At 45.8% G+C, this 21,088-nt stretch overlaps 1 protein-coding gene and 1 long non-coding RNA gene across 2 annotated transcripts; one reads left to right on the top strand and one right to left on the bottom strand.

The window, feature by feature from the left end:
• Positions 1-1,603: 1,603 nt before the first annotated feature.
• RBX1 (ring-box 1) lies at positions 1,604-15,392 on the top strand. The gene is made up of 5 exons (XM_010983527.2): positions 1,604-1,760; positions 3,690-3,768; positions 8,680-8,750; positions 11,617-11,702; positions 14,430-15,392. The coding sequence occupies exons 1-5, from the start codon at positions 1,683-1,685 to the stop codon at positions 14,440-14,442; spliced, it is 327 nt and encodes a 108-aa protein (XP_010981829.1). The 5' UTR covers positions 1,604-1,682; the 3' UTR covers positions 14,443-15,392.
• Positions 13,769-20,716, bottom strand: LOC135322509 (uncharacterized). The gene is made up of 2 exons (XR_010383098.1): positions 20,496-20,716; positions 13,769-15,291 (listed from the first exon to the last, which is right to left on the bottom strand). It is a non-coding gene; the product is annotated as an uncharacterized LOC135322509 (long non-coding RNA).
• Between the last annotated feature and the right edge of the window lie 372 nt (positions 20,717-21,088).

Below are 21,088 nucleotides of genomic sequence, written 5' to 3'. Positions count from 1 at the left end.
CTCAGCTGAAATGTTACTCCTCAGAGGTCTCACCTACTCACCCAGTTTCATGTTGCTTCCATCTCCCCTCAGTCTCACGACCTTGTTTGCACTTACTGATACCTGAGATTTTCTGACGTACTTATTTGTTGACTTGTGTATTATTTCCCTACCTAAGTTTGACTCTTTCATCACTGTCTCTCCTGTTTATAAAAGGGCCGGGTACATACTCAACGAATCTGTATAATGAAGGCTAAATATGCCCTCAATACCTTAATTTACTATGGGTTTCTAGTATTCCTGCAGGAACACAATAAATTACATGACAGAATTCTTAACATGAAATCATTAATTTAATAAAACTTGGGCTTAGAAAAACTTTGTAGTGTTCCTACAATGCTTTAAGGACTCACAATTTTTCTCTCTCCTGGTCTAGTTAAAGCTGTGGTGGTGTTTTCACAGATTTGTTGTTCTTGTTTATGATAAAGACACGGAAACAAATCCCACTTCTTCTATTTTAACAATGGAGTCAACAATCCATTACTCTTCAGTGTTCTTTTAAGACGAAATTCAAATAAGCCAATACAAGATTTAAGAGTGATCTAGCTGTCATACCTCTGCAACATTAGATTTTTCTAAATGGGGGCCTGATCTAAAAATGGGAAGGTGACAGGAAGTTCAAGTGCTTTGGCTGTGAAGCAATGACCAGTAAGGCTAAATGGCAGAATGCCTCACATAAATACAAGTACACATAAACAGAAGTACAGCGACTGAAAGAGGACCGAAAATTAAGGAGAAAGGACCTCATAGTTAGATGGCCAACTGATGAATGGGAAATGTGTGCTCAAGTGAGTGACGTTGAAATCGTGACCCTTAACCCAAAGCCATTCCAGGTCGGACTGGTATTTGGGATAGTCTAGGGATGGCTTCACCCGGGCTCCTAAGCCTCCTCCCTCCACCTATTTCAGGTGGGCAGGTGAAAGCAAAGCTGGAGAATGCCTGCTCAACTTGGCCCTGCGGAGGGCACTGGGGGAGCTCCGGCCTCCCCATCGAATCCTGAGTACTTCCCGAACTGGAATCAGGAAACCAAACGGTGCCAGGGCCCCGGCTCTTCCCGGCCTCAGGCCTCCCAGGGAGGCTAGCACCTCGGGCCGGGCTCGGAAGCGGCTCAGGATCTGCGGAAGACCAGAGTGAGGTCTTGGGTTTCGGCTGCAGGAGGCAGGACGCCCACCCTCGCCCCTTCCCCGGAAGAACGCGACGAGGACCCGCGGGCACGGGAGCTGCACGGCAGCGGAGAAAGCGAGGCGGGGCCGGGGCTGCAGGTCGCGGCCCAGGCAGAGGAAGCAGCCGCCGCCCCAGCCGAGGGAGTGTGGCCGGGGGCTTCCCGGGGGAGGGCTACGAGAGCGAGTCCTTTCGAACGTTTCCACCCGACTCGCTCACGTCGACCCGGCCCCGCCCGGCGCCGCCCCAGCCGCTCCGGCCGCCGCCTCCTCCCCGCCGACGCGGGGTAGGTGGAGGGGGCTGGGGGTGGCACGAGCGCCAGCGCCTTTAAGAGGCGTGGCCACATGCTCCGCCCCAACCTGCCCCTTGCGCGCCAGTAAGGGGTGGGGTGCGGGAGGAGACGCCGGGGCGGGAGGCGGGGGAGCGAGGCTTGCGCTGGCGCGCAGGCGCAGTGGCCGGACGACAGATCGTGTGTTTCCAAAATGGCGGCGGCGATGGATGTGGATACCCCGAGCGGCACCAACAGCGGCGCGGGCAAGAAGCGCTTTGAAGTGAAAAAGGTTGGGTCTCGCCAGCGCCTTCCTCAGGGAAGCTAGAGAGGCGCGGATCTGGCTGGCAGGCCCGAGGATGACCAAGGCGCGGAGGAAAGGGCTTCATTTCAGGGCGTTCCTGGGATCGGGTACCACGAAAGGAAGCCGGTGGGCGGGTCTTAGGGTTGATCGGCGTGACTGCAGTCCACTGTCAATGGCAGTATTGGTTTCGGTAGGAGGCTGGGGGGCCAATCACGGAGGTGCTTATTGAGATACGCGGGGTTGCGACTTGGCTGCAGGAGCCAAGCGCCTGAGCTGTCACTGGAATGGTGGAGGGGTGGGGAAGGAGAGGGTGGGGTGGTTGGAGCGGGGAGTCGGAGCGCTGCGGTGGGTGGAGGATGGGGCAGTGCGGCGAAAGCCGGGATCCTGAGGTCCTACCGCATTGGAGGCTTCTGAGGACTCGGGCTGGTGATCTCCGTGCCCCGCCCCTGTCCGAAGCTTGGGGTCCCTCTGAGGGATCCCGACCCGGTCCTCGTCTAATCGAAGCCTTTTAGCCCTGTCTGGCCCTCGCCCCTGCCGAGTTAAAGTATCTCGAGTGTAACTCTTGTCTCTTCTGAGAGATCTGTTGGTTTGTCACACAGCCGCCCCAGTCCTGTTGTCATATCCAGAATGCCCCTGTCCAAAAAAACAAACAAAGGCATGGTGGAATTTGTTAAAAAGAAAATGCGAGCTTAAATCTTGTGTCATTTAGGGAGGGTTGAGTACTAGTTACGAACGACCTGGTAAAAGTGGGAAAGCAGAAATGTGAAACGTGTCTTTTTTACAAGAAATGCTTTATTAGGGGTTTGCCAGAAGATGGGGAGAAAAGTGTCGATTCCCACCAAAGATAAAACAGATCTATCGAAAATGAAGACTGAAATAGTGAAGATGTTTTTCCTGGAACATCTGGCTAAACCCTGACAGTATTCCCCCGCTAGTGCTTTTTGGCGTTTCATTGTGAGCACTGCATGCTCAGTTTCAGCCAGCAGCCATATTGAAGAATAGAGTAGGATTTTTTCCTCCAACTTGAGGCTCTCGGGTGAAAAGTGCTGAAGAAGTTACTAGACACTGAGAATTAGGCTTGAGGGAGATGAAGGTTTGGGAAGTGGCACCAAATCAGTGGATGAAAGGGAGTTTGGAATATTTACAATTGCAGAAGCAGAAGGTTGAATTATTTAAATAACCACTTTTAGATAAACTTATGGAAATTATCTTAAGGAAATGTAACAGTCGGAACATGTAAAAGTTGAGAACATCAGTTTATTTGATGGTTGGAGCTAAACAAAATTCTAGTGAATTCTAGAGTTTGTTGTGAAGTAATCTTACAAGATTTAGTGATGACCTTGTTCTGTGTACTGACACTGGGTAATTAGTTATCCAGCTTATCCCACGATTACCCGTTTTATGATCCAGTCATCATCTTAGTTCATTCTGTTCCTAGCTTTCACCTCCCCATTTCTGCTTCCAAAGTTGCCTTGAAGAGCAGATATTTATTTATGCAGAAATTGAGCTCTTCTGCAACTGCCAGGGTAACCTACACGGTAATTCACGTTTGTGATTATTAAACCTAAAACAGGTACTTATAAATTATTCTTGATTTGTTTACACTGATAGGACTGACTAAATTAAGCTGTAGGAAGAAATCAAATTAAAAGATGACATTCATTTCTGTGTTCATATACTTAAGACATTTGGAGAATGGGGGTGAGCATACGTGTAGCCTACTGTTGCTGTCTGAAATAATAAATAAGAGTAATGTAATATCCAGAAACTCTCTTGTTTGGTGGTCCTTGTGGCCAAAAAGATGAGAACTGCAGCGTAAAACTGGAAAGAGAGAGAGTGAGACTGTGTGTATGTGTATGTGGATCCTTGTGTTACAAGGAGAGCAGAGTGCATTGTTTCCCCTTTTTCTCTTTGCAGTGGAATGCAGTAGCCCTCTGGGCCTGGGATATTGTGGTTGATAACTGTGCCATCTGCAGGAACCACATTATGGATCTTTGTAAGTAATTGGAGGGGGACGGGAGGAAGTTGAGAAGGTTACAGAGATTGCAGCTATCCTGATGTGACCAATTTTCTTCTTCACAAGGAGATATAAAGTACAGTCAGAGCATTTGGGGTCTTCTGCATCTAGTCCGTTGGTTTGTTTGAAGTAAAGTAGTTTTTTATGATGTCCTGGGAGGCGTACCCATCTCAGAATAAATCTACTCAGTCTAAAGATGGCAAGGCCACATTTAGAATGAGTGTGGACACAGAGGTACTGTTGATTCTCTCTTCTCTATTCCTCATCTCAGACGCAAAGGCAGAAATAGTGAAAGAAAGAAAATTAACTTGAGCTAAAATATTCTATCGGAACTAGTTTCTGCTCAGGAAGATTTATGAAGAAAAGAAGCCTAAGGAGTATGGATTTTCGGTGTTAGGCTCAAATATAGTTAAGAGGACATCACTGCCAATATCTAAATAGGCATTTAATTGCTGTAAAGAAATCCCATGTAAATTTCCACATATTTCGTTACACATAGTGGTCAATACATAGTAGGTTTGATTGTAGCTGTTGATGGACTTTAGTATCCTTGTAGCAATAAGGGCAAGAATATTGATCCTACCAGGAACAGCTGAAGTTACTTTTTCACCCACATACTAAAATGGTTTGTAATTGAGATCAGAAATGGGGTAAAGAAATTTCACCTTTCTAGAATTGAAATTATAACTTATTTTTTAAATCATTTGCCTGCCCCCTCGGCTTTATCTCCAGCCACTCTCTTGCTTACTCTGGTAGTTCCTCTGATTTTCTTTCTGTTCTTGAAGTGTCCGTGCTCTTGTTTAGTGCCTTTAAGTATTCTGTTCCCTCTGCTGGAATATTCTCCGCCTCTTCTCCCCCCATCTTTGTCTGACCCAGCACTGTCCCATCTAAATGTAAGCCACAAATGCGAGCACGGACGTAATTTAAAGTTTTCTAACACTCACGTTAATAAAGTTAAATGAAACAACTTGTATTTTATTTATCCTACTATATCCAAAATAATTTTATTTCAACATGTAATCAGTATTTTAAAGTGAAATATTTTACTTTTTTTTTTTGTACTAAATCTTCGAAATGTATTTTACACTCCCAGCACATCTCAGTTCAGAGTAGCCACATTTCAAGTGCTCATAGCCACGTGAGGCTGCTTTATTGGACAGTGCAGAACTAACCCGTTAGTTGGTCTTCAGATCGCACCTTGAAGTTGCTCAATGATGTTTTCCCTGACCATACTTACATACACACAGACACAAGCTATGAGAGTTTTGTTAAATGTTTCCAAGAAAACAACCTATAGTTTCCTTTATAGCAGTCACTTAATTTAGTTGGTTGTTTCTAAGTCCATGTTATTTACTGCTGTATCCCCAGCATCTAGCCTAGTGTCCAGTACATAATAGGTTCTCACTAGATATTTGCTCAGTGAATAATAAAAACACAAAATAAGGGAATAGTCTGTGATCATTGCAACCTGGAAAGCACAAATCAAATATTTTGTGTTGGAAAGCAATCAGGGGGTGTATTGGCAGTTTATTGACCTTGGTTTCTTTGAGTTTCAACCCTGTTTACCTTTTCACACAACAGTCAGAGCAGATCAGGAGGTACCATGATGTTTAACATAGACAGAAGGAACCCATCACTGACAAACACATGCACGGTTTTAAATGTGCATGGGTGGGGTTTTTGATTACTTGCTTGCCAATTTCTTTGCTGTGCATTTCCACAAGGAGTTGTGCCCAGAGAAAATTTTACTTTCTTGGGGTTCTCTTCTGTAAATAATTAATGATTTTATATAGTCCTGGCTTTTTTTTTTTTTTAACCTCTGCGTTTTAAGTCATTGTGTGTCTCTGGATGCAAGAAAATGCACTTCTTGGAAAGATGGTGACAGACAAAGATCACTGATATTCTGTCTTCTCTTACTGTTGAAAGCTTGAGGCATAGGGGTGGGCTTTTAGTTAGACGCCTGCTTTATCATATGTTTTAAATATCAGATGAAGAAGTAGAACATTGAATTCCTGTAACAATTATGAAAGTATTTTCAAGTCATATCTTTTATTCATTTGATGATTGTTTATATTCTAGGCATTTTGCTAGGCTCCAGGAGAAAACAATGACTGAGATCAGGTCTTTACCCTTAAGAAATATATCCTTCTGTTTATTACAGACACTAAAGAAAAATCTGGTTACCACAACTGGGCTTGTCTTCCTTTCAAAAATACATGAGTAATGATTCTTGTAAAAAGACTTTTTGTTAAAGATGAAAATAAGAATCTTAACAACAAGGTCCTACTGTACAGCACAGGGAACTATATTCAATACCTAGTAATGGCCTATTATGAAAAAGAGTGTGTGTGTATATATACATACATATATATATATATATATATATAAATGAATAACTATGCTATACATCAAAAATCAACACAACATTAAATCGACTATACTTCAATTTAAAAAAAGAAAGAAAATGACTTAGCAGTGGCCATTTTCTAATAAATGCTGGTCTGGCATTAAATGCATAATTACATACATGGCTGTAAATAAATAAGAGTGATTATGCCTGTACTCAAGTTGGACTCGCCTCAAAGCATTCTTGGTCTGAAGACTTCCTCTTTGAAATCCAAATTGATATACATTTCCTACTGTAACTTCATACTTATTTTGTGTTGCCCCATTTCTTGGTTGTTTTAAAGAGTTGCTGAAATACACAATCTGCTCGTAATTTTCTCTGTTGCCTCAGGTAATCTTGTTCCAGATGAAGGAGGCAGCCAGAGGTGCTTAGTCTCAGCCTTTGCCCATAAGAAGTTAGTCTTTTCCTAAAACCACAGGTCCATCGATATTTTCAAGTGTGAAACCTGTTCACTTCTGAGAAGAAGCCAGTGCTTCCTTGGGAGTCCTTGGGTTGTAATGCTCTTGTGTTGAAGTATGAAAGTCCTCAGGCTTTATAAATCGCATGAAATGAACGTCTGTCTTTGCAGGGGTCTGACAGGAACCTGTTACATGCTGCTTGTGTTTCTGCTCTAGGCTGACAGTGAACAGTTTCTTCCCCAGTTTGAACTAATGACTGAACCCTGTACTCACTCTCTGCACCAAAAGCCTGAAAGCATTCTGGCTTGGGAACGTTGTACACTTGTGTTAAGTAACTTTTTAAGCTTTGTCCCTTTTTAGCTGACGTTCTAGGTTGCAGTCCTGTCTCTCATATGTTTCTGGGGGTTTTTTATTGTTATTAAAGTATAGTTGATTTACAGTGTTATGTTAGTTTCAGATGTACAACATAATGGTGATTTAATACTCTTAGAGATTATACTCCCTTTAAAGTTGTTATAAAATATTGGCTATATTCCCTGTGCTATACAATATATTTTTGTTCTCTGTTAGGAATTTTCTGATAAAGAATACATATATATTTGGCCTCCATTCTGTCTTATAGAAGTGGTTTTGTTTGCTTATTCAAGTACTGAAAGCCTACTTTGCACTTGGCATAGAAAGACAGCCCCTTAAAAATACATAGACCTAGGAAAATTTAGACATGATAATGTGTTTCGTTATTTACTGTGCTTCTTATTTAGCTAATTTCTTAATACGCTGTCCTCATCTAAATGAGAGGATCCAACTTGAAGGACATCACATTGCTTTTTCTCTGCCATCTCTTTGAACATGGTGCATTCACTGCCCCAGTACATTCTTGAATATACTGCGTGGACCCTGGATTATCCACCTTTATCAGAAGGAAGATTAGTTAATTCTCTTTGTAGTGTGAACCTGGGTGGCAAAAGCAAGTTCTGTGATTTCAGACCCTTTGCCTTTCATTCTTCTGAAGGGCCGGAAAAAAAATCATGGGACAGCTCTTCCAGATACACCCGTTAACATCTCAGCATACTTTGTACAGTTTTACTATTTTTCACCTATTGAAGTTTGCAGTAATTGTCTCCTAAATAGTCTTTCCTGAAGCTTTTTATTCTTCAGACAGGAGACTCCATTTAGTTACCACCTTCAGAGAAAGCAAATTACACATTAGTAATTCTTGTTCTTTGAATATTTATCCCCAGTAGAGCTTTACTCGTCCTTTCTTGATCTCAGTCAGATTTTTGTTTCACTCCAGCACCCCCACTTCCTCCTTTATGAAATTGATGTTTGGGTACATTTGCAGTAATTTGCTCTGTTCACCAGGCAGAATCACCACAGGGGCAGTAAGCATCACTAGGTCGTGGGCCCCAAATCTCTGACCCATTGGCCTCACAGATTTGCTGTGTTGACAGTGTTTTAAGGACTTTGAGTTTTGATGCCACACAGAGCATGCGCTGCAGTTTGTCCCAGGCTTCTTCACGCCCTCTTACTTGCTCTGTCCCAGTTCACACGTGCCTGCCTGACTCCTCTAGAGACTGCAGCTTGTCACCCAGCTGAGCTTTCCTGTGGGCAGACCTGGGTGTCGTGAGGGCCTGAGAGGAAGCATTCACCAAGAACAGGGAGAAGATGCCAGTTCTTGGAACAGTGAGAGTTATGTGGTGGCTTTAAGAATTTAATAAATTTACCAAGTTAGGAGGAATCACTTTCATTTGGACAAGTCAGGTTATGTTCAGAATTAAAAGGTGCCTTTTCCTTTGTCACTCTGTCTTTGAACAAGGATAGGAAGATTGCAAAGCATGCTGTTAAGTCAACTCTCTGCCTCTGTCTTCACCCCTTTCCACGTTAAGTCAACTCTCTGCCTCTGTCTTCACCCCTTTCCACGTTCATTAAAAAACAATTATGATTAACCCCTTGAGATTTTGCTCAGGTTTATACTGTCACCCCCACCCCAGCTATGTTACCGTGTGCCTATGCAGTTAGGGCGGCTGTAGACTCAGAGGCTGTTGCTCCTGGGGTCCCGTGATCATGTTGCTCTTGTTCCCACAGGCATAGAATGTCAAGCTAACCAGGCGTCTGCTACTTCTGAAGAGTGCACCGTGGCGTGGGGAGTCTGTAACGTAAGGAAATATCTTTCCCTATCAGCATGGCTTGTAAACACATTACCACTTTCCCTGCTTTACCAGTCTTGAAAATCACTAGGGAAAAAAATGACTAGCCCACCTTTCTCCCACAGGGTACACAAACATTAAAAGTGATTTTAAATCATTGTACTATTTTCCTGTCATGGGGTAAGAATTATTATTGCAGAGGCACTGGTTTGTCTTGATTATAAAGTGTACCCACTTTTGTCAGCAACATTTTGAGGGTTCATTTTTGGGAGTTGCCTTCTATGGCACAGTCTTTGGAATATTGTTAGTGGAAATCTTTACTTTCTTAACAGATTTTTTTTAAAGGCCAGGTGTCTTGTGGAACGAAGTTCGGTGAATAAATTGAGTGTTCATGTGTGTGTTAAGTGTGGCAAATGTACTAAGTTAGGATTGGGTTTTTTTTTAAAACACAGCTCATGCCAGAAATGTTTTGTGCGGCACGGTTGGACTGAACGGACAGGGTGTGACAGCTGTGAAGGATGACAAGTATCAAATATGTTATTTCTAGCATGTGTTAAAAATTCATCCTTATACCGCCATAGTCCCAGTCAGATGAGCTAAAATTGTCCTGTCCAGGCGTCCTGTGCCAGGGGGACAGAGGACTCCCAGCATGACACAGGCCTGAGACGTCAGACTCCAGAGTCAGACCGTCATTCCCTGGCTTTGTGACTTATTTACTAGGTGACTTTGGGCAGGGAGTTGTCCTCTATAAGCCTCATGTGAGATGGAGCTGATAGCGGACTGTATAGAGTTCAATCAGGATGAAATGATTTTATGTTAAGAAGCAGTTAGAACACCTGCTGCCCGTAGTAGGTGTATTTGTTAATAAATATAAATAAATATCCACGTGGGGTGGTGGTGCTTCCTGAGGAGAGAGTAGCTGTCAGTACTTTTCTCCATCAGGTTGAGGCTCTCTTCCCCACCCACACCTGGAGGCACCTTCTTCATGCTGTCCAGGCCCTTTGGCAGTTTCACAGTAGTGTGTGTTGGCCAAGGGACAGCATTTGTCATTTATGGGGATAGGAAATAAAACCCATTGGGGTCTTTGCTCTCCCTGGCATCCAGGTGGATACTAAGAACCATGTCCCTTTGTGCTGGAGAGAAAAGGGGGTCTAGCTCAGAGAGTCTGCCTTCACGAAGAGCCGGCGTGGTGGGCCGGAAACCTCTGGACTAGTGCTGGGTTCTAGTCCTGGGTCTTCTCCACCAGCTCTGTGAATTAGGCAAGTCCCTTAGCTCGTCTGGGTTTCAGTTACCTGTCTGTAAAATGAAGATAATACCTGTCGTGCTGGCTTGCCAGGGTTGCTGGAGGCTCAGATGAGGTCATAGATGTTTACAGACCTCGTGTAAAGTGTGAGGCGCTAGTTAGAGACTGCTCAGTGCACCCAGTGGTATGTCTTAGATTGTTAACAGGAGCCAGCTGGGAACAGGACGCTTGGGGATGCTGTCACCAGCCTTCTTGGCAGCCCCCTTTCCCTCCGTCTTCCGAGCTGGTGGGGAGTTGGGAGGGGAAGGGTGTCCCAAATGGCCTGAGGTGAGCCTGTCTCCACCACCTGGGGCAGTGCCTCAGCTTCCTGCCTTTAGGAAATGTTCTTTCTCTTCTTCATAGTGAGCTGCATGAGCATCAGTAGGACGGGGATCCTCCAGGAGGCGGCCGCTCTGGGAGCGTGTGTCCTGTTGAGTAGCCCAGTGCGCTAGGTGCAATTCTGGTCTTCATTACTGAATTCTATTTTTGTTTTGTCAAAGGACAGTTCACAAATGATAATCCACATTAGGATTCTCCTTTAAGTCCCACGCATGTTTTGGGAGATGCACTGACCAGACTTTGAGGCTGTTACCAAATCAAGCCTGCAAAGCTTTCATTGTCTTGTCAGGGTGTCAGCGTTTCTCCCCTGTCCCCACCTCAGCCGACTCCTCCTTGATGGGATGCGGGGTCGCTTGCTGCTTCTGTCTTGGTAAGACTGAGACACGTGAGCAGAAGGGCGGAGAACAGACGTCCAGGGCAGTGGTGTTGTGATCAGCATCTGCGTGTCAGTAACTCGCACGTGGAGTTTCCTTTTCCCCAAATCTGAAAGCCAGCTCCTCGCTCCCTGCCAGTTACCAGTATTCTTGGTACTTCTGCCGTTTTACTTCCTGTCTTGATGGTGAAATAAAGCCCTTTGGTGCTTTCAGCTGCTTGTGTGCAGCGTGCCCATTATAATACTTCCTTTTACCCGAATTTTTTAATCTCTTTCCCTTTGAAGACAGAGCCCCTCACCCATTAAAGGCTTTATTGAGTACCCAGCTTTTGTAATATCAATACATGTATGAAGAAACCTGGAAGTAAAGACCTTTAAACAGAGTTGAGCTGGGTGTGGGAATGTTGGGGAGGTGCACTCCCAAGGGCCGAGGAGAAGCCTCTAGTCCTGGGATTCCTCTTCTCCAAGGCAGGGAGGGCAGCTGGGGACCAAGAAGGGGGGGCGTTTAAAGTCTGCCAGGGATCGAGGGCCTCCCTGCATGTGTCCAAGGAAGGTAAACCCCCCTCCAGGCCGAACAGGACCAAGGAGCCCCAACCCATCTTCCCTTGAGAGAAAAGGAGATCTCACGGCCAGAACATCCACCACGTGCCTACATAACTTCTTCCTTTTGTACTCATGACGTTTCCAACCAGTGTTTCATTGGACGTTTCCTCATACGTAACCAAGGTGTGACCAGGTGTGGACCTTTTGTCTCCCGTGGTTTGTCGCCTTCCATTGTTCTCCTCTAGCCCAGTGTGACCACCCGCTGCCCTTGAGACGCAGTCAGTAGATGGCTGAGCTTGCACAGAAGTGTGTTTAATAAACTGTGTCTTCTCTTCCAGCATGCCTTTCACTTCCACTGCATCTCCCGCTGGCTCAAAACACGGCAGGTGTGTCCGTTGGACAACAGAGAGTGGGAATTCCAAAAGTAAGTGTCTCCGGCTGTTCTGGCGTTGTAAGGTTGGGCTTTGTGGTCACTGCCATTCTCTGACTCACCTCAGGCTGGAGGCTGCATAGTCTTAGAAGATGGAGACGCAGAACATGCCTTGTGTCATAAACTAGCTTTGGGTTCGTTTGACAAGGACCCGTCTGTGTGGAAAATGCACAAGGCGAGACCAACTTTAGAAGCTTGCAGCCTAAAGTTTCCTTACCGTCTAGGGTCTAAAAAAGTAGGAAATACGAGGATTTGCAAACTTAATTATTTCCAAAATCACATCCATTGTAAGGCTGCAGGGGCTAACTGATGTCTGGTATCTTCGCTTTGGGCTAGAATTCTGCCCACCAGTGTTTCACTGGTTTATCTCCTGCTCATTAGTTCTGATGTAACATTTATGGCTATCGCAACTAAATTATTATTATTATCATTGTTATTATGTAAATAAAACTGGACATGGCAGATTTTCAGAAATTCACATGGTCAAAGGGTGTACACAGAAAACGAGTCTCACCTGCTCCTCACCCCTCTCCCAGAGGTACCGTCAGCAACAGCTTCTCTGCTGCTTCCCCGAGGGTCTCCATGTGTGTACTAGCCTGCATGGAGTGGATATGCATAGGATTTTTTTCTTAACATAAATAGGGAGCATCCTATACAGTAATTCACTTTGCTTTTTCAGTTCATACATTTTGGGGATTTTTCATACCCACACGTATCAAGCTCTCTCCTTTCTAATGGTTGCAGAGCATTTTTTTAATGTAGATTACCGTTATTTATTGAATCGGTCCCTGTTCATAGACAGTTGGGTTTCCGGGTTTTCGCTGTTGAAACCATGTGCAGGGATGGACATCCTAACACATGAGTCTTTGTATATGTTCAAGTATATCTGTAGCACCAATTCCCAAAAGAGGAGTTCCTGCTCGAAGAGTGTGCGTTTTTATTGATAGTGTCAGACTTTCCTTTCCCAAGAATATGGACTAATTCACACTCCCTACAAACAGTGGAGTGAATGCTTCATTCTCCATTCCTTGCCAGTGCAGAAGTTCTCAAACTTCTCCATCTTAGCCACTCTGACAGGTGAAAATTAGTATTCAATTGCATTTTTAAAAATTTTGAGGAAGGTTAAGGCTACTTTTCATGTGTTTTTATGCCTCGTATTTTTCTGTGGAATGCTCTTTCATCTGTTGAACCTTGATTTTCTTTATCAAATTTTTTTCTTTTTTTCTCTTTTTTTTTGTTGTTGTTTATGTTTTTCTTTGTCAAAGTTTTAATGGGAAGGGGGATTTTTACTTAAATATGAGTTTTGACGAATAGGATATTCTTGTGTTTAAAAAACAATGAATAGGGATCTTTAGTTAGTGAAGTGTTAAGAAATCCCTTATTGGTAACGGTTATTTAAGAAACATGCCAAGTACTCAGCATCTGACTCATACCATCGCGCTCCAGTCAGCGGAGTGTGTGCTAAGTGACGTGTGAGACGTAAGGATGTCTGAGACAGTCCTTCCCTGTCCTTGGGGAGCTTGTGTTCTGAGTGGAACCATGACATGTAACATGTCAAGGCAGAAGCAGTTTCGTAAGTTCTCAAGAGGCTTTTGTAATTGGCTCTGCCCTGGAGCAGGCTCTGGGTTCCGCTTTGGACCTAAACTGCCTCACGTAGCCCGTTACACAGCCCAGGGCGGAGCCTCAGGAGTGGGGGTGCGAGGGTTCCCTCCTGTTGGGCTTCGGGACTGTCGCTTTATCCAGCTGGTGCCTTTGCCATGGTTGTCAGTGCTTTGGGAAGACAAATTCATGAGAAACAAATTACAGCATGCTTTAATCTGATTGGCAGCTTCTGGGTTATTCTCCAGCCCACTAACACATACTGGAGCTCTACCCTGTGAGGAATTTCTTAAACAATATTTAAGTGGATTTCTTCTGAGAAGTGCTTAAAGAATCTAGTGGTCCTTTGGCATGATTAAAGCAGTGACGCACAGTTCTGGTGCCCTGGTCTCCATTCATAGAACAGAGTATCTTAATCAGAGGCTAACTGCCCAAAAAAGAACCATGACAAAATACTAAGATAATAATGAAGGGTTTGTATTCAAGAAATCCATTTATTTATATGTAGAAGAAAGTTCCTGGCCTTGTTTACAATCTTGTTAGAGCCAAATTTTGGCATGTGGGGAAATCAGAAACCTGGACCTGAAATCTGTACGAAGTTGTTCCACAGTTCAGCACTGAATGTAAGCAGGGCTATGATTGGAACTGGTGGTGGATTTTTAAATTGAAGGCTGGTCCATTACTATTTTCTGTATTTGCCTTACCCTCAACTTGCCTGAGTACTGGAGCCGAGGTGAAAATGGGCCGCTCCGCTGGTGGGGGAGGCTGAGAGCTCAAGCTGTCTGAGCCACTGACTGGGGCCAACAGGTGGAGCTCCCTTTCACAACCAGCAGCTCTGACTTGTGCCTCTCGGCTCCCTGTTGCTGCCCCGCATCTGTCTGGTAACTGGAGGGAGAGTCCTGGGGTACAGTTGGGTCCCAGGGCATTGTTGGGGGGGACCCATCACTGGGAAGTGAGTGGTCGGTAAGATGTTAGAAAGGTCAGTGTGATGAAACCAGCCCAGGCTTGGAACACACCTGTGGTCACTTTTCAAAGTCTTAACCAAATTTGCTGATATATTTAAGCAGGTTTTATAGTCTCAAACAGGAAATACTAAGTTCATTAGTTTACTTTGTCTTTTAGGTATGGGCACTAGAACAAGAAATTCTTCCATCAAGCTCAACTGTTTCGTTATTCATTTAACGACTTGCCCTCCTGTTACTTAATTATAAATTAGATAGAACCGTGTCTTTTCTGCTTTGTCTTTTCAGTTTGCTCTTCCTGCATCCGTATTGTATTCTGTGTCAAATAAAAGTCCCGTTGGATTCCAGTACAGATGCTGTCTCTTGTGTACGTGAAAAAAGTGAACATAAATAAAGGGTCCCCGCATCCTAGGTTGGAAAGTGAGGTGTTTGTTCATTAGAACCATAGCAGAGCCGTCCTGCGAGCACATCGCTTGGTCCTGAGGAAGCCGGGTCCACAGCCTGGTTACTGGTGGCAGTCTGGGGCAAGTCACTCTGCTCTGAGCCTTCCTCCTCTCTAAAGTGGCTGCTAAGGACTAAATGGCGTCACGTGGTCACAGAAAGAGGCTTTGCAAACTGTAAAACCACTGTACAAATGTTAACTTTGTGTATGACATGTTGCTTTCTCTTCTTAATTTAGAAAAGTAAACATGAAAAAATCTAATATGTAATCTTGGCTGGCAAAAGAGTAATCTATGAGCTCAAGTTGGCAATCCATGTCATTTAAAATTAAGTCAACAGGAGAATTCGAGTTTCCTTCCCCACCACCACCCTTAGCAGTTTATTTAAAATGCCTTCGCCATGGAGGGAACCGCCAGTCCTAATACAAATTCAAGGGCTGTCTAGGCTTTAACTGAGAGGCTCCTGAAGTTCCTTTTCCAACTGCATGACTGTGTGAGGCCAGGTCTTTATGTCCTTCAGCCAAAGCAGCGTATTGAATGAAGAAGCTGACGTGAGAATCCAGCTGTCTTGTATTAAGTCAGCTAGAAAAGAGATTTGCAAAACTGTAAAACAGTGCCACTCTTCTAATTTTCTGTTTTGAAAAATGGTTACTTTTCAAATAAAAATATTTATGTTAACATGGGATGGGTTTTTGTTCTTTTATAATCTTCTCAATTTCTCAGTTTGATTCCCACGACAGTAAATGTCCGTAGCTAGAACCCACACAGAAGCCCTTTGGGGTCTTCAGTTTCTAAGCTCATGAAGGGGTCTTGCGACTAAAAAGTTTGAGAACCTCTCACTTAGTGATTAAGACCTCTGAAGTCAAACCTGGACCAAACCCAGCCTCCCCACTTCATCTCGCAGAGCCAGTGTTCACGAGGAGGCGGCTGCTGCTGTGGTGGTGATTTTAGGTCTCCCAGCCGCGGCAGAAACCCCTCTTTTAAACCCCTTTCAAGTGACCGATCAAACTGCATGAGTATTTCAGTGGTGAAGGACACAGCACTCTTCACACAGGCAACATTACGTAGCTGGCGGGCTCTGCTTGGATGTTAATCTGGACTCTTGCTTGCAGAGCACCAAATTCCGGCTTCTGCTTAGGTGATAGGGAATTTATGAGAGGGCTGTGGGGCAGTGTGCTAGGACAGAAGGAAGAGCTAGAGACAGAGCTGGACCTGTGAATGGACGAGTGGAACCAGGGCACCGCTGCTGGGATCCTCCCCGCTGCTCCTTCACAGAACAGCTTCAGGAAAAGCCCGGTTGCTGACGCCTCTCCTGCCCCCTCCTCTCCGCCGGCTTCTGCCACGTGAGAGGGACTAACTCCAAGTACTGATTCCAGAAATCCCAGCCATGTCAGGTGCCCATCCCTGGACTAATTGGTAGATTCACATAGAAGAGAGAACCTCATCTTTGGCATGTGGGATGAAAGTTCCCAGAAGAGTAGGGGTGGCGAGGGACAGACTGAATGAGGTATCTACGTAAAGACGTGCTAGGAAGCCAAAGTGTCTCCTTGTAACATAGATGCAGTTCCTGTGTTGCCTCATGAAACTGGTGGGCAGAAATCTTCCCTGAAATATTTTGAATTACAGGCTGAATGCGTACTGTATGCGCTACAGAGGACACCGCTGAGGTAGACAAAGTCCCTTCCCTCAAATAGTTCACAGTCTACTAGGAGATCATCTTTAAGGAATGAATGGTGGAAGCTGGTTCTGGAGAGCTTGGCAGGGCCCAGATCTGGGCTCGATCCTGCAGTGCCCACTCTCTCTTAGATCCCTTCCGACAGCTCCTCTTTCTTCTGCCCCTGAAAAGTCTGTTCTCGGGGTTCTGCTCTGTCTGGGCGACTTCAGCTTCACTCATAGTCACTACAGTGTGCGGGACCCCCAGGTGGGCTCCTGATGGCTGATTGTGGGCATCCCTTCCCGAATCCACTCTTGGTAACCTCATGTTGGTACCCTGCAACTGGCCAGAGTGGTTGTGTTTACACTGCAGAACTTGGGAAATGCTACAAATCAGCTTTTCTCCAGCCATTTACCAGCACACCCACTGCATAGCCACTGTCTTCAGGAAAATGACATCCAAATGTGTCCATTGTCCCTCCCTGGCTGTGCGACACTTCGAACTCGACACATCAAAAGTGACTGAACTATCATTTTCCCAAAACACAGCCAGCCCTCCCCCTGGGTGAACTCACCTGGTTAATGCACTGCCCCTCTTCCAACTCCTGAAGCCACAGCCATTCAGAAGGCATTTTTAGCTATTCTCTCCTTCACCTCCACATCTAAGGGATCTTCAAACTCTTGTTGATCGGTTGTACGCTCCCTACAACCCATCCCTCTCCTCCATTCCCACTGCCACTGACGGAGCCCAGGCCCTCTTCCCCGACTGCTCTGTCATTACTCTCCCTGCTACAACCTGAAACGAGTCTTTAATTTGGTCTGATGCCCTCTCCACTACTTGAGAAATCCGCACCTTGATGGGCGCTGAGTCCACGTCCCACCATGCCCAGTCCTGGCCCCTCCAACCTCCCCAGCAGCTGGAGCAGGTGGGTTCCCTCACCTCCACCGGGGACACGCCCACTGTGGCCGTGGGCGGCACACCCGAGGCCCAGCGCAGACGGCGGAATGAGTTATGACATCCGGTGTTTATCAGCCTCAGTAGCCAACACCTTCCCAGACTAGTTTTGCGGCATCACGTTGGCTGTGGTCCCAGCGGCGGCCCATTTCCGGAGCCTGGTTCTCCCGCATCCCCAGTGCTGCTGCGAGCTCGCCAGCGTGCTTTCCGGACCCGCCTTGCTATATAACCATCAGCCAGTTCTTTCGTTCTCAGCTCTCACCAGGGTCCCCTCCTGTCCCTACCAGGTGAGCTCACGCCTTTTCCTCCTCATTCTCAAAACATTCCTGAAAGGCCCACCATTTTATTGTAACATCATTAACATTTTTCACTCATTTCCTCAGGGCAGTGGGAGTGCTGGGTTCAACCCCAAGTACCTCCATTAAAAAACAAATAAATAAACCTAATTACCGCCCCTTCCCCCACCTCCCTGCCAAAAAAAAAGTTGGCCAAAAAAAAAAAAAAGAGTTGTTAAACAAAGTCAGTTGCTGGGCTTCTCATCGCCGCTGCCCCCTCAGCTCACCGTGGAGACACATGAGACTGTACCTAGCTCCTTGTGTCACAGTCACCTCACTGTTCATTACTTGCCCGCTGTGTGTTGCTGTAAAGATGGGGCTGCTCTAAGGCTCTGGAGCCCTTCCCTCCCTCCTTGCTTTTGCTTCACCTGAGTTTCCAAGCACCTCCTCTGCTGTCATTAGATCTCGCTTCATTAGAGCCCTGTCCTCCCGAGTATGCAGCATTATCGGTGTATTTTCACGGTCCTTTCTGCTCGGATTTCTCCCTAAGGCCTTCTTGATCCCCAGTACCCTCCCACGATGAGAGGTCAAATGAGCTGAGGTTAAAATCCTGGCTCTGCTACCAACACATGAGGTGACTCTGAACAAGGTTCTGAGCCTGGGTTCCTTATCTGTAAAAGAGGCGTAAGAATAAAAATGGTGTACCTGGGATATCATGAAAAGTAAGAAATGAGGAAGATTAGATTGCCTGCTGACAGTAACATGGAAGAGATCAGAGCTTGGACTACAGACAGACAGACAGAGAAAATGCGGCTCCCAGGCAAGCAGCAACGGACTGTAAGGGGACTGAGGGCGTTAACACATCCAAATCAGTATGTTGACTTCTAAAGGGGACTGATCCTAGAAACCTAAAACCGGAGCCTCACTGAAGCAAAAGTAGGCAGTGCTCACCCCTGCTTTCTGCAGAAGCAGCAGCCTCCGCCAATAGACTGACCACTAACAGCACATTGACAAAGCTACCCTCAGTTTGGAGATCTTAGCCCCGAAAACTTTAAGTACCTGCATCGTCTAATTTTAAAGAGCCCACCCATGGCTTCCCACTGTACTTAAATAAAATTGAAACTTCTCACCCAGAGCAGCTCATCTCCAGGTGAGCTGACTCCTGCCTTTCTTCCTGATGACATCTCATCTCCGCTTGGCTGGCTTCTTCAAGTCCCAGAACTCACCTCAACTGTCACCTCCCCAAGGAGGACTTCCCTGCCACCCAGTTCACTCTCTCACAGCAACCCATTTCCCTGTCTACGCAGTTTTTAGTGCTATTTAAATTGTCTTGGTCTCTTACGTGATTGCTTGTTTGCCGTCTGTCTACCCTCCCGGCTCTGAAATTTCGGGAGAACAAAAACCTCATCTGTCCTTTTTGCCCCTGAATCTCCAGTTCCTACCATGGTGCCTTCCCTGGTTGAATAAATAAACCAAGAAATGAACAAATGGACTACTCTTGCTTTTATTTTGTTCATGACCACCAAGCCAGCTGTCCGATCAGGATTCGGTGGTCCACTGGGAAAGGGTATGAAACTGATGGTGTTGAGGTATTTTTTTTCTGATTCCTGTGATAGTTGTGGTTCACCCTGAAATTATGTTTGTCATCTTTTTATACAAGCTTGGTGATTATTGTCGATGTTTATCATGATCACGATTTACTATTCATTGACTGTGAATGATGCGCCAGCCCTAGAACTTTACCATCCACTTAATCTTCACAAAAATAGAATGGATAAGATTAGTGCTATTACTGGCCCATGTTACAGATCAAGAAACGGAGGCTCAGAGAGTTTAAGTGACTGTGTAAGTTCTCACCGTAGGGAATGCAAGAGGCGAAATTTGAATCGGGGTTGGTCTGACTCCAAACTGGTGTGCTCTTCCATAGGCCCACAGTTGACCCTGACTCTCCCCCTCCCCACCCAGGGGGTTCAGCCCACCCTCGCCTGGTCTTTGGTGATGATGACTTCACCTCACCCTGACCCTTGCAGAAGCCTGCCCGCCCTGAAATGCTGTCATCCATGACCCAGAGCAGGCATCTTATTTTAAACTATGCCCAGATATTCCTTTTATAGCTCTTTTTCATTGAAAGACGTGACTTTTAGGGAAGAAGGAGCGAAGAGTCCACCTGTTATCTTTCGTTTGATTGTTTATTTGCTTTGTTTTGTTTTTTAGAACCCCAGTTCTTAATATATTGAAGGTCAGGTTTGAGGGTACAAACCAATGATAATAACGCTGTCTATTACATTGGGACTGAGAGGAACAGCCACATTCCCTGATTAATTAGCAGGCCGGACATGTGTATCTCCCTTAACTGTTAACAAAGGGCTTTCGTGACATTATCTCATGTTTCTTCACACTGGCCCTTGAAAGGCAACTTAGGCCGGTGGAGAGGAGGCAGTCTTTGAGGGAAATAAGCCTGGGTCCCTGATATCTTTTTGAGAACATCCTATAACACAGTCATCAGTGTGTCACCTTTCGAGGCTGGCTTCTTTTATTCAACAAAACGCCTCTGTGATTAAACAAGTTGTCCTGTGTATGGACGGTTTGTTCCATTTTATCCATTTTATCACAGGGATGTGCCACAGTTTGCTCACCTCCTCAAGGACACAGGCTGTTTCCCACGTTTTCGTAGTTTGTTTGCCAGTCCCACGCACAGTGCTCATTAGAAGAGGGTATTACCTCCCTTGCCAGTTGTCATGAGAATGAGACAGATTGCAAGTGAAGTGCCTGGCACAGAGCCGGCACATAGTAGGAGCTTAACAGATGGCAGCTATGCCAAGGGGAAGGCTGGTCAGGTGCCTGCAGGCTGGAAGGACAGAGACACACACTGGGAGGTTTGTCTAGTGGAAAATCATCCTTACCTGTGCAGTCGGCCTGGGGAGACTGCAATGTCTCAACAGAACCTCACCTGGTTTTCCCTGAGCAGGTCTCCGCTGCTTCTCAGCACCCAAAGTAGATCCTCCGTTTCTGCTTCCCTCTTCTGGTGCTACTGTCTAAATTCAGATTCCCCCAAAGAAGACGCTGAGACAGGAACTTCCTTGTTTATTTTGGAGGAGATTCCCAGAAGCATGGCAAGGGAGAAGGAAAGCGAGACAGAAAGTGAAAGGGAGAAGGACGTGAGGACGCCTCCGGGGGCAGCGGGGCTCAGCCCCGCGGGGAGGAGCCAGCGCAGAGCCCACGCAGCACCGGGCTCCGGGGGGGTCTCCACCGACTCCCACCGCCCTGGAGGTTTTAAATCGCTGACCCTTCTGGGCTGCCCGGCATAAAGGGCTGAGCAAGTCCCCGCAGCTCAAAAAACAAACCACACACACACACACACACACACACACACACACACCACACACACACAAAACCAAACCAAACCAAAAAACCTCGCAGTCTGAGAAGCAGGGTGATGGGGGTGCTGGAGGTGGACACTGCCTGCAGAGAAGCGTCTCCTTCACCTGCAGGTAAG

The sequence above is a fragment of the Camelus dromedarius genome, chromosome 11 (assembly GCF_036321535.1).
Source record: "Camelus dromedarius isolate mCamDro1 chromosome 11, mCamDro1.pat, whole genome shotgun sequence".
In the NCBI taxonomy this organism is placed as follows: Eukaryota; Metazoa; Chordata; class Mammalia; order Artiodactyla; family Camelidae; genus Camelus; species Camelus dromedarius.
The sequence above is the reverse complement of the archived record's forward strand: the minus strand, read 5'-3'. Positions and strand labels throughout refer to the sequence as shown.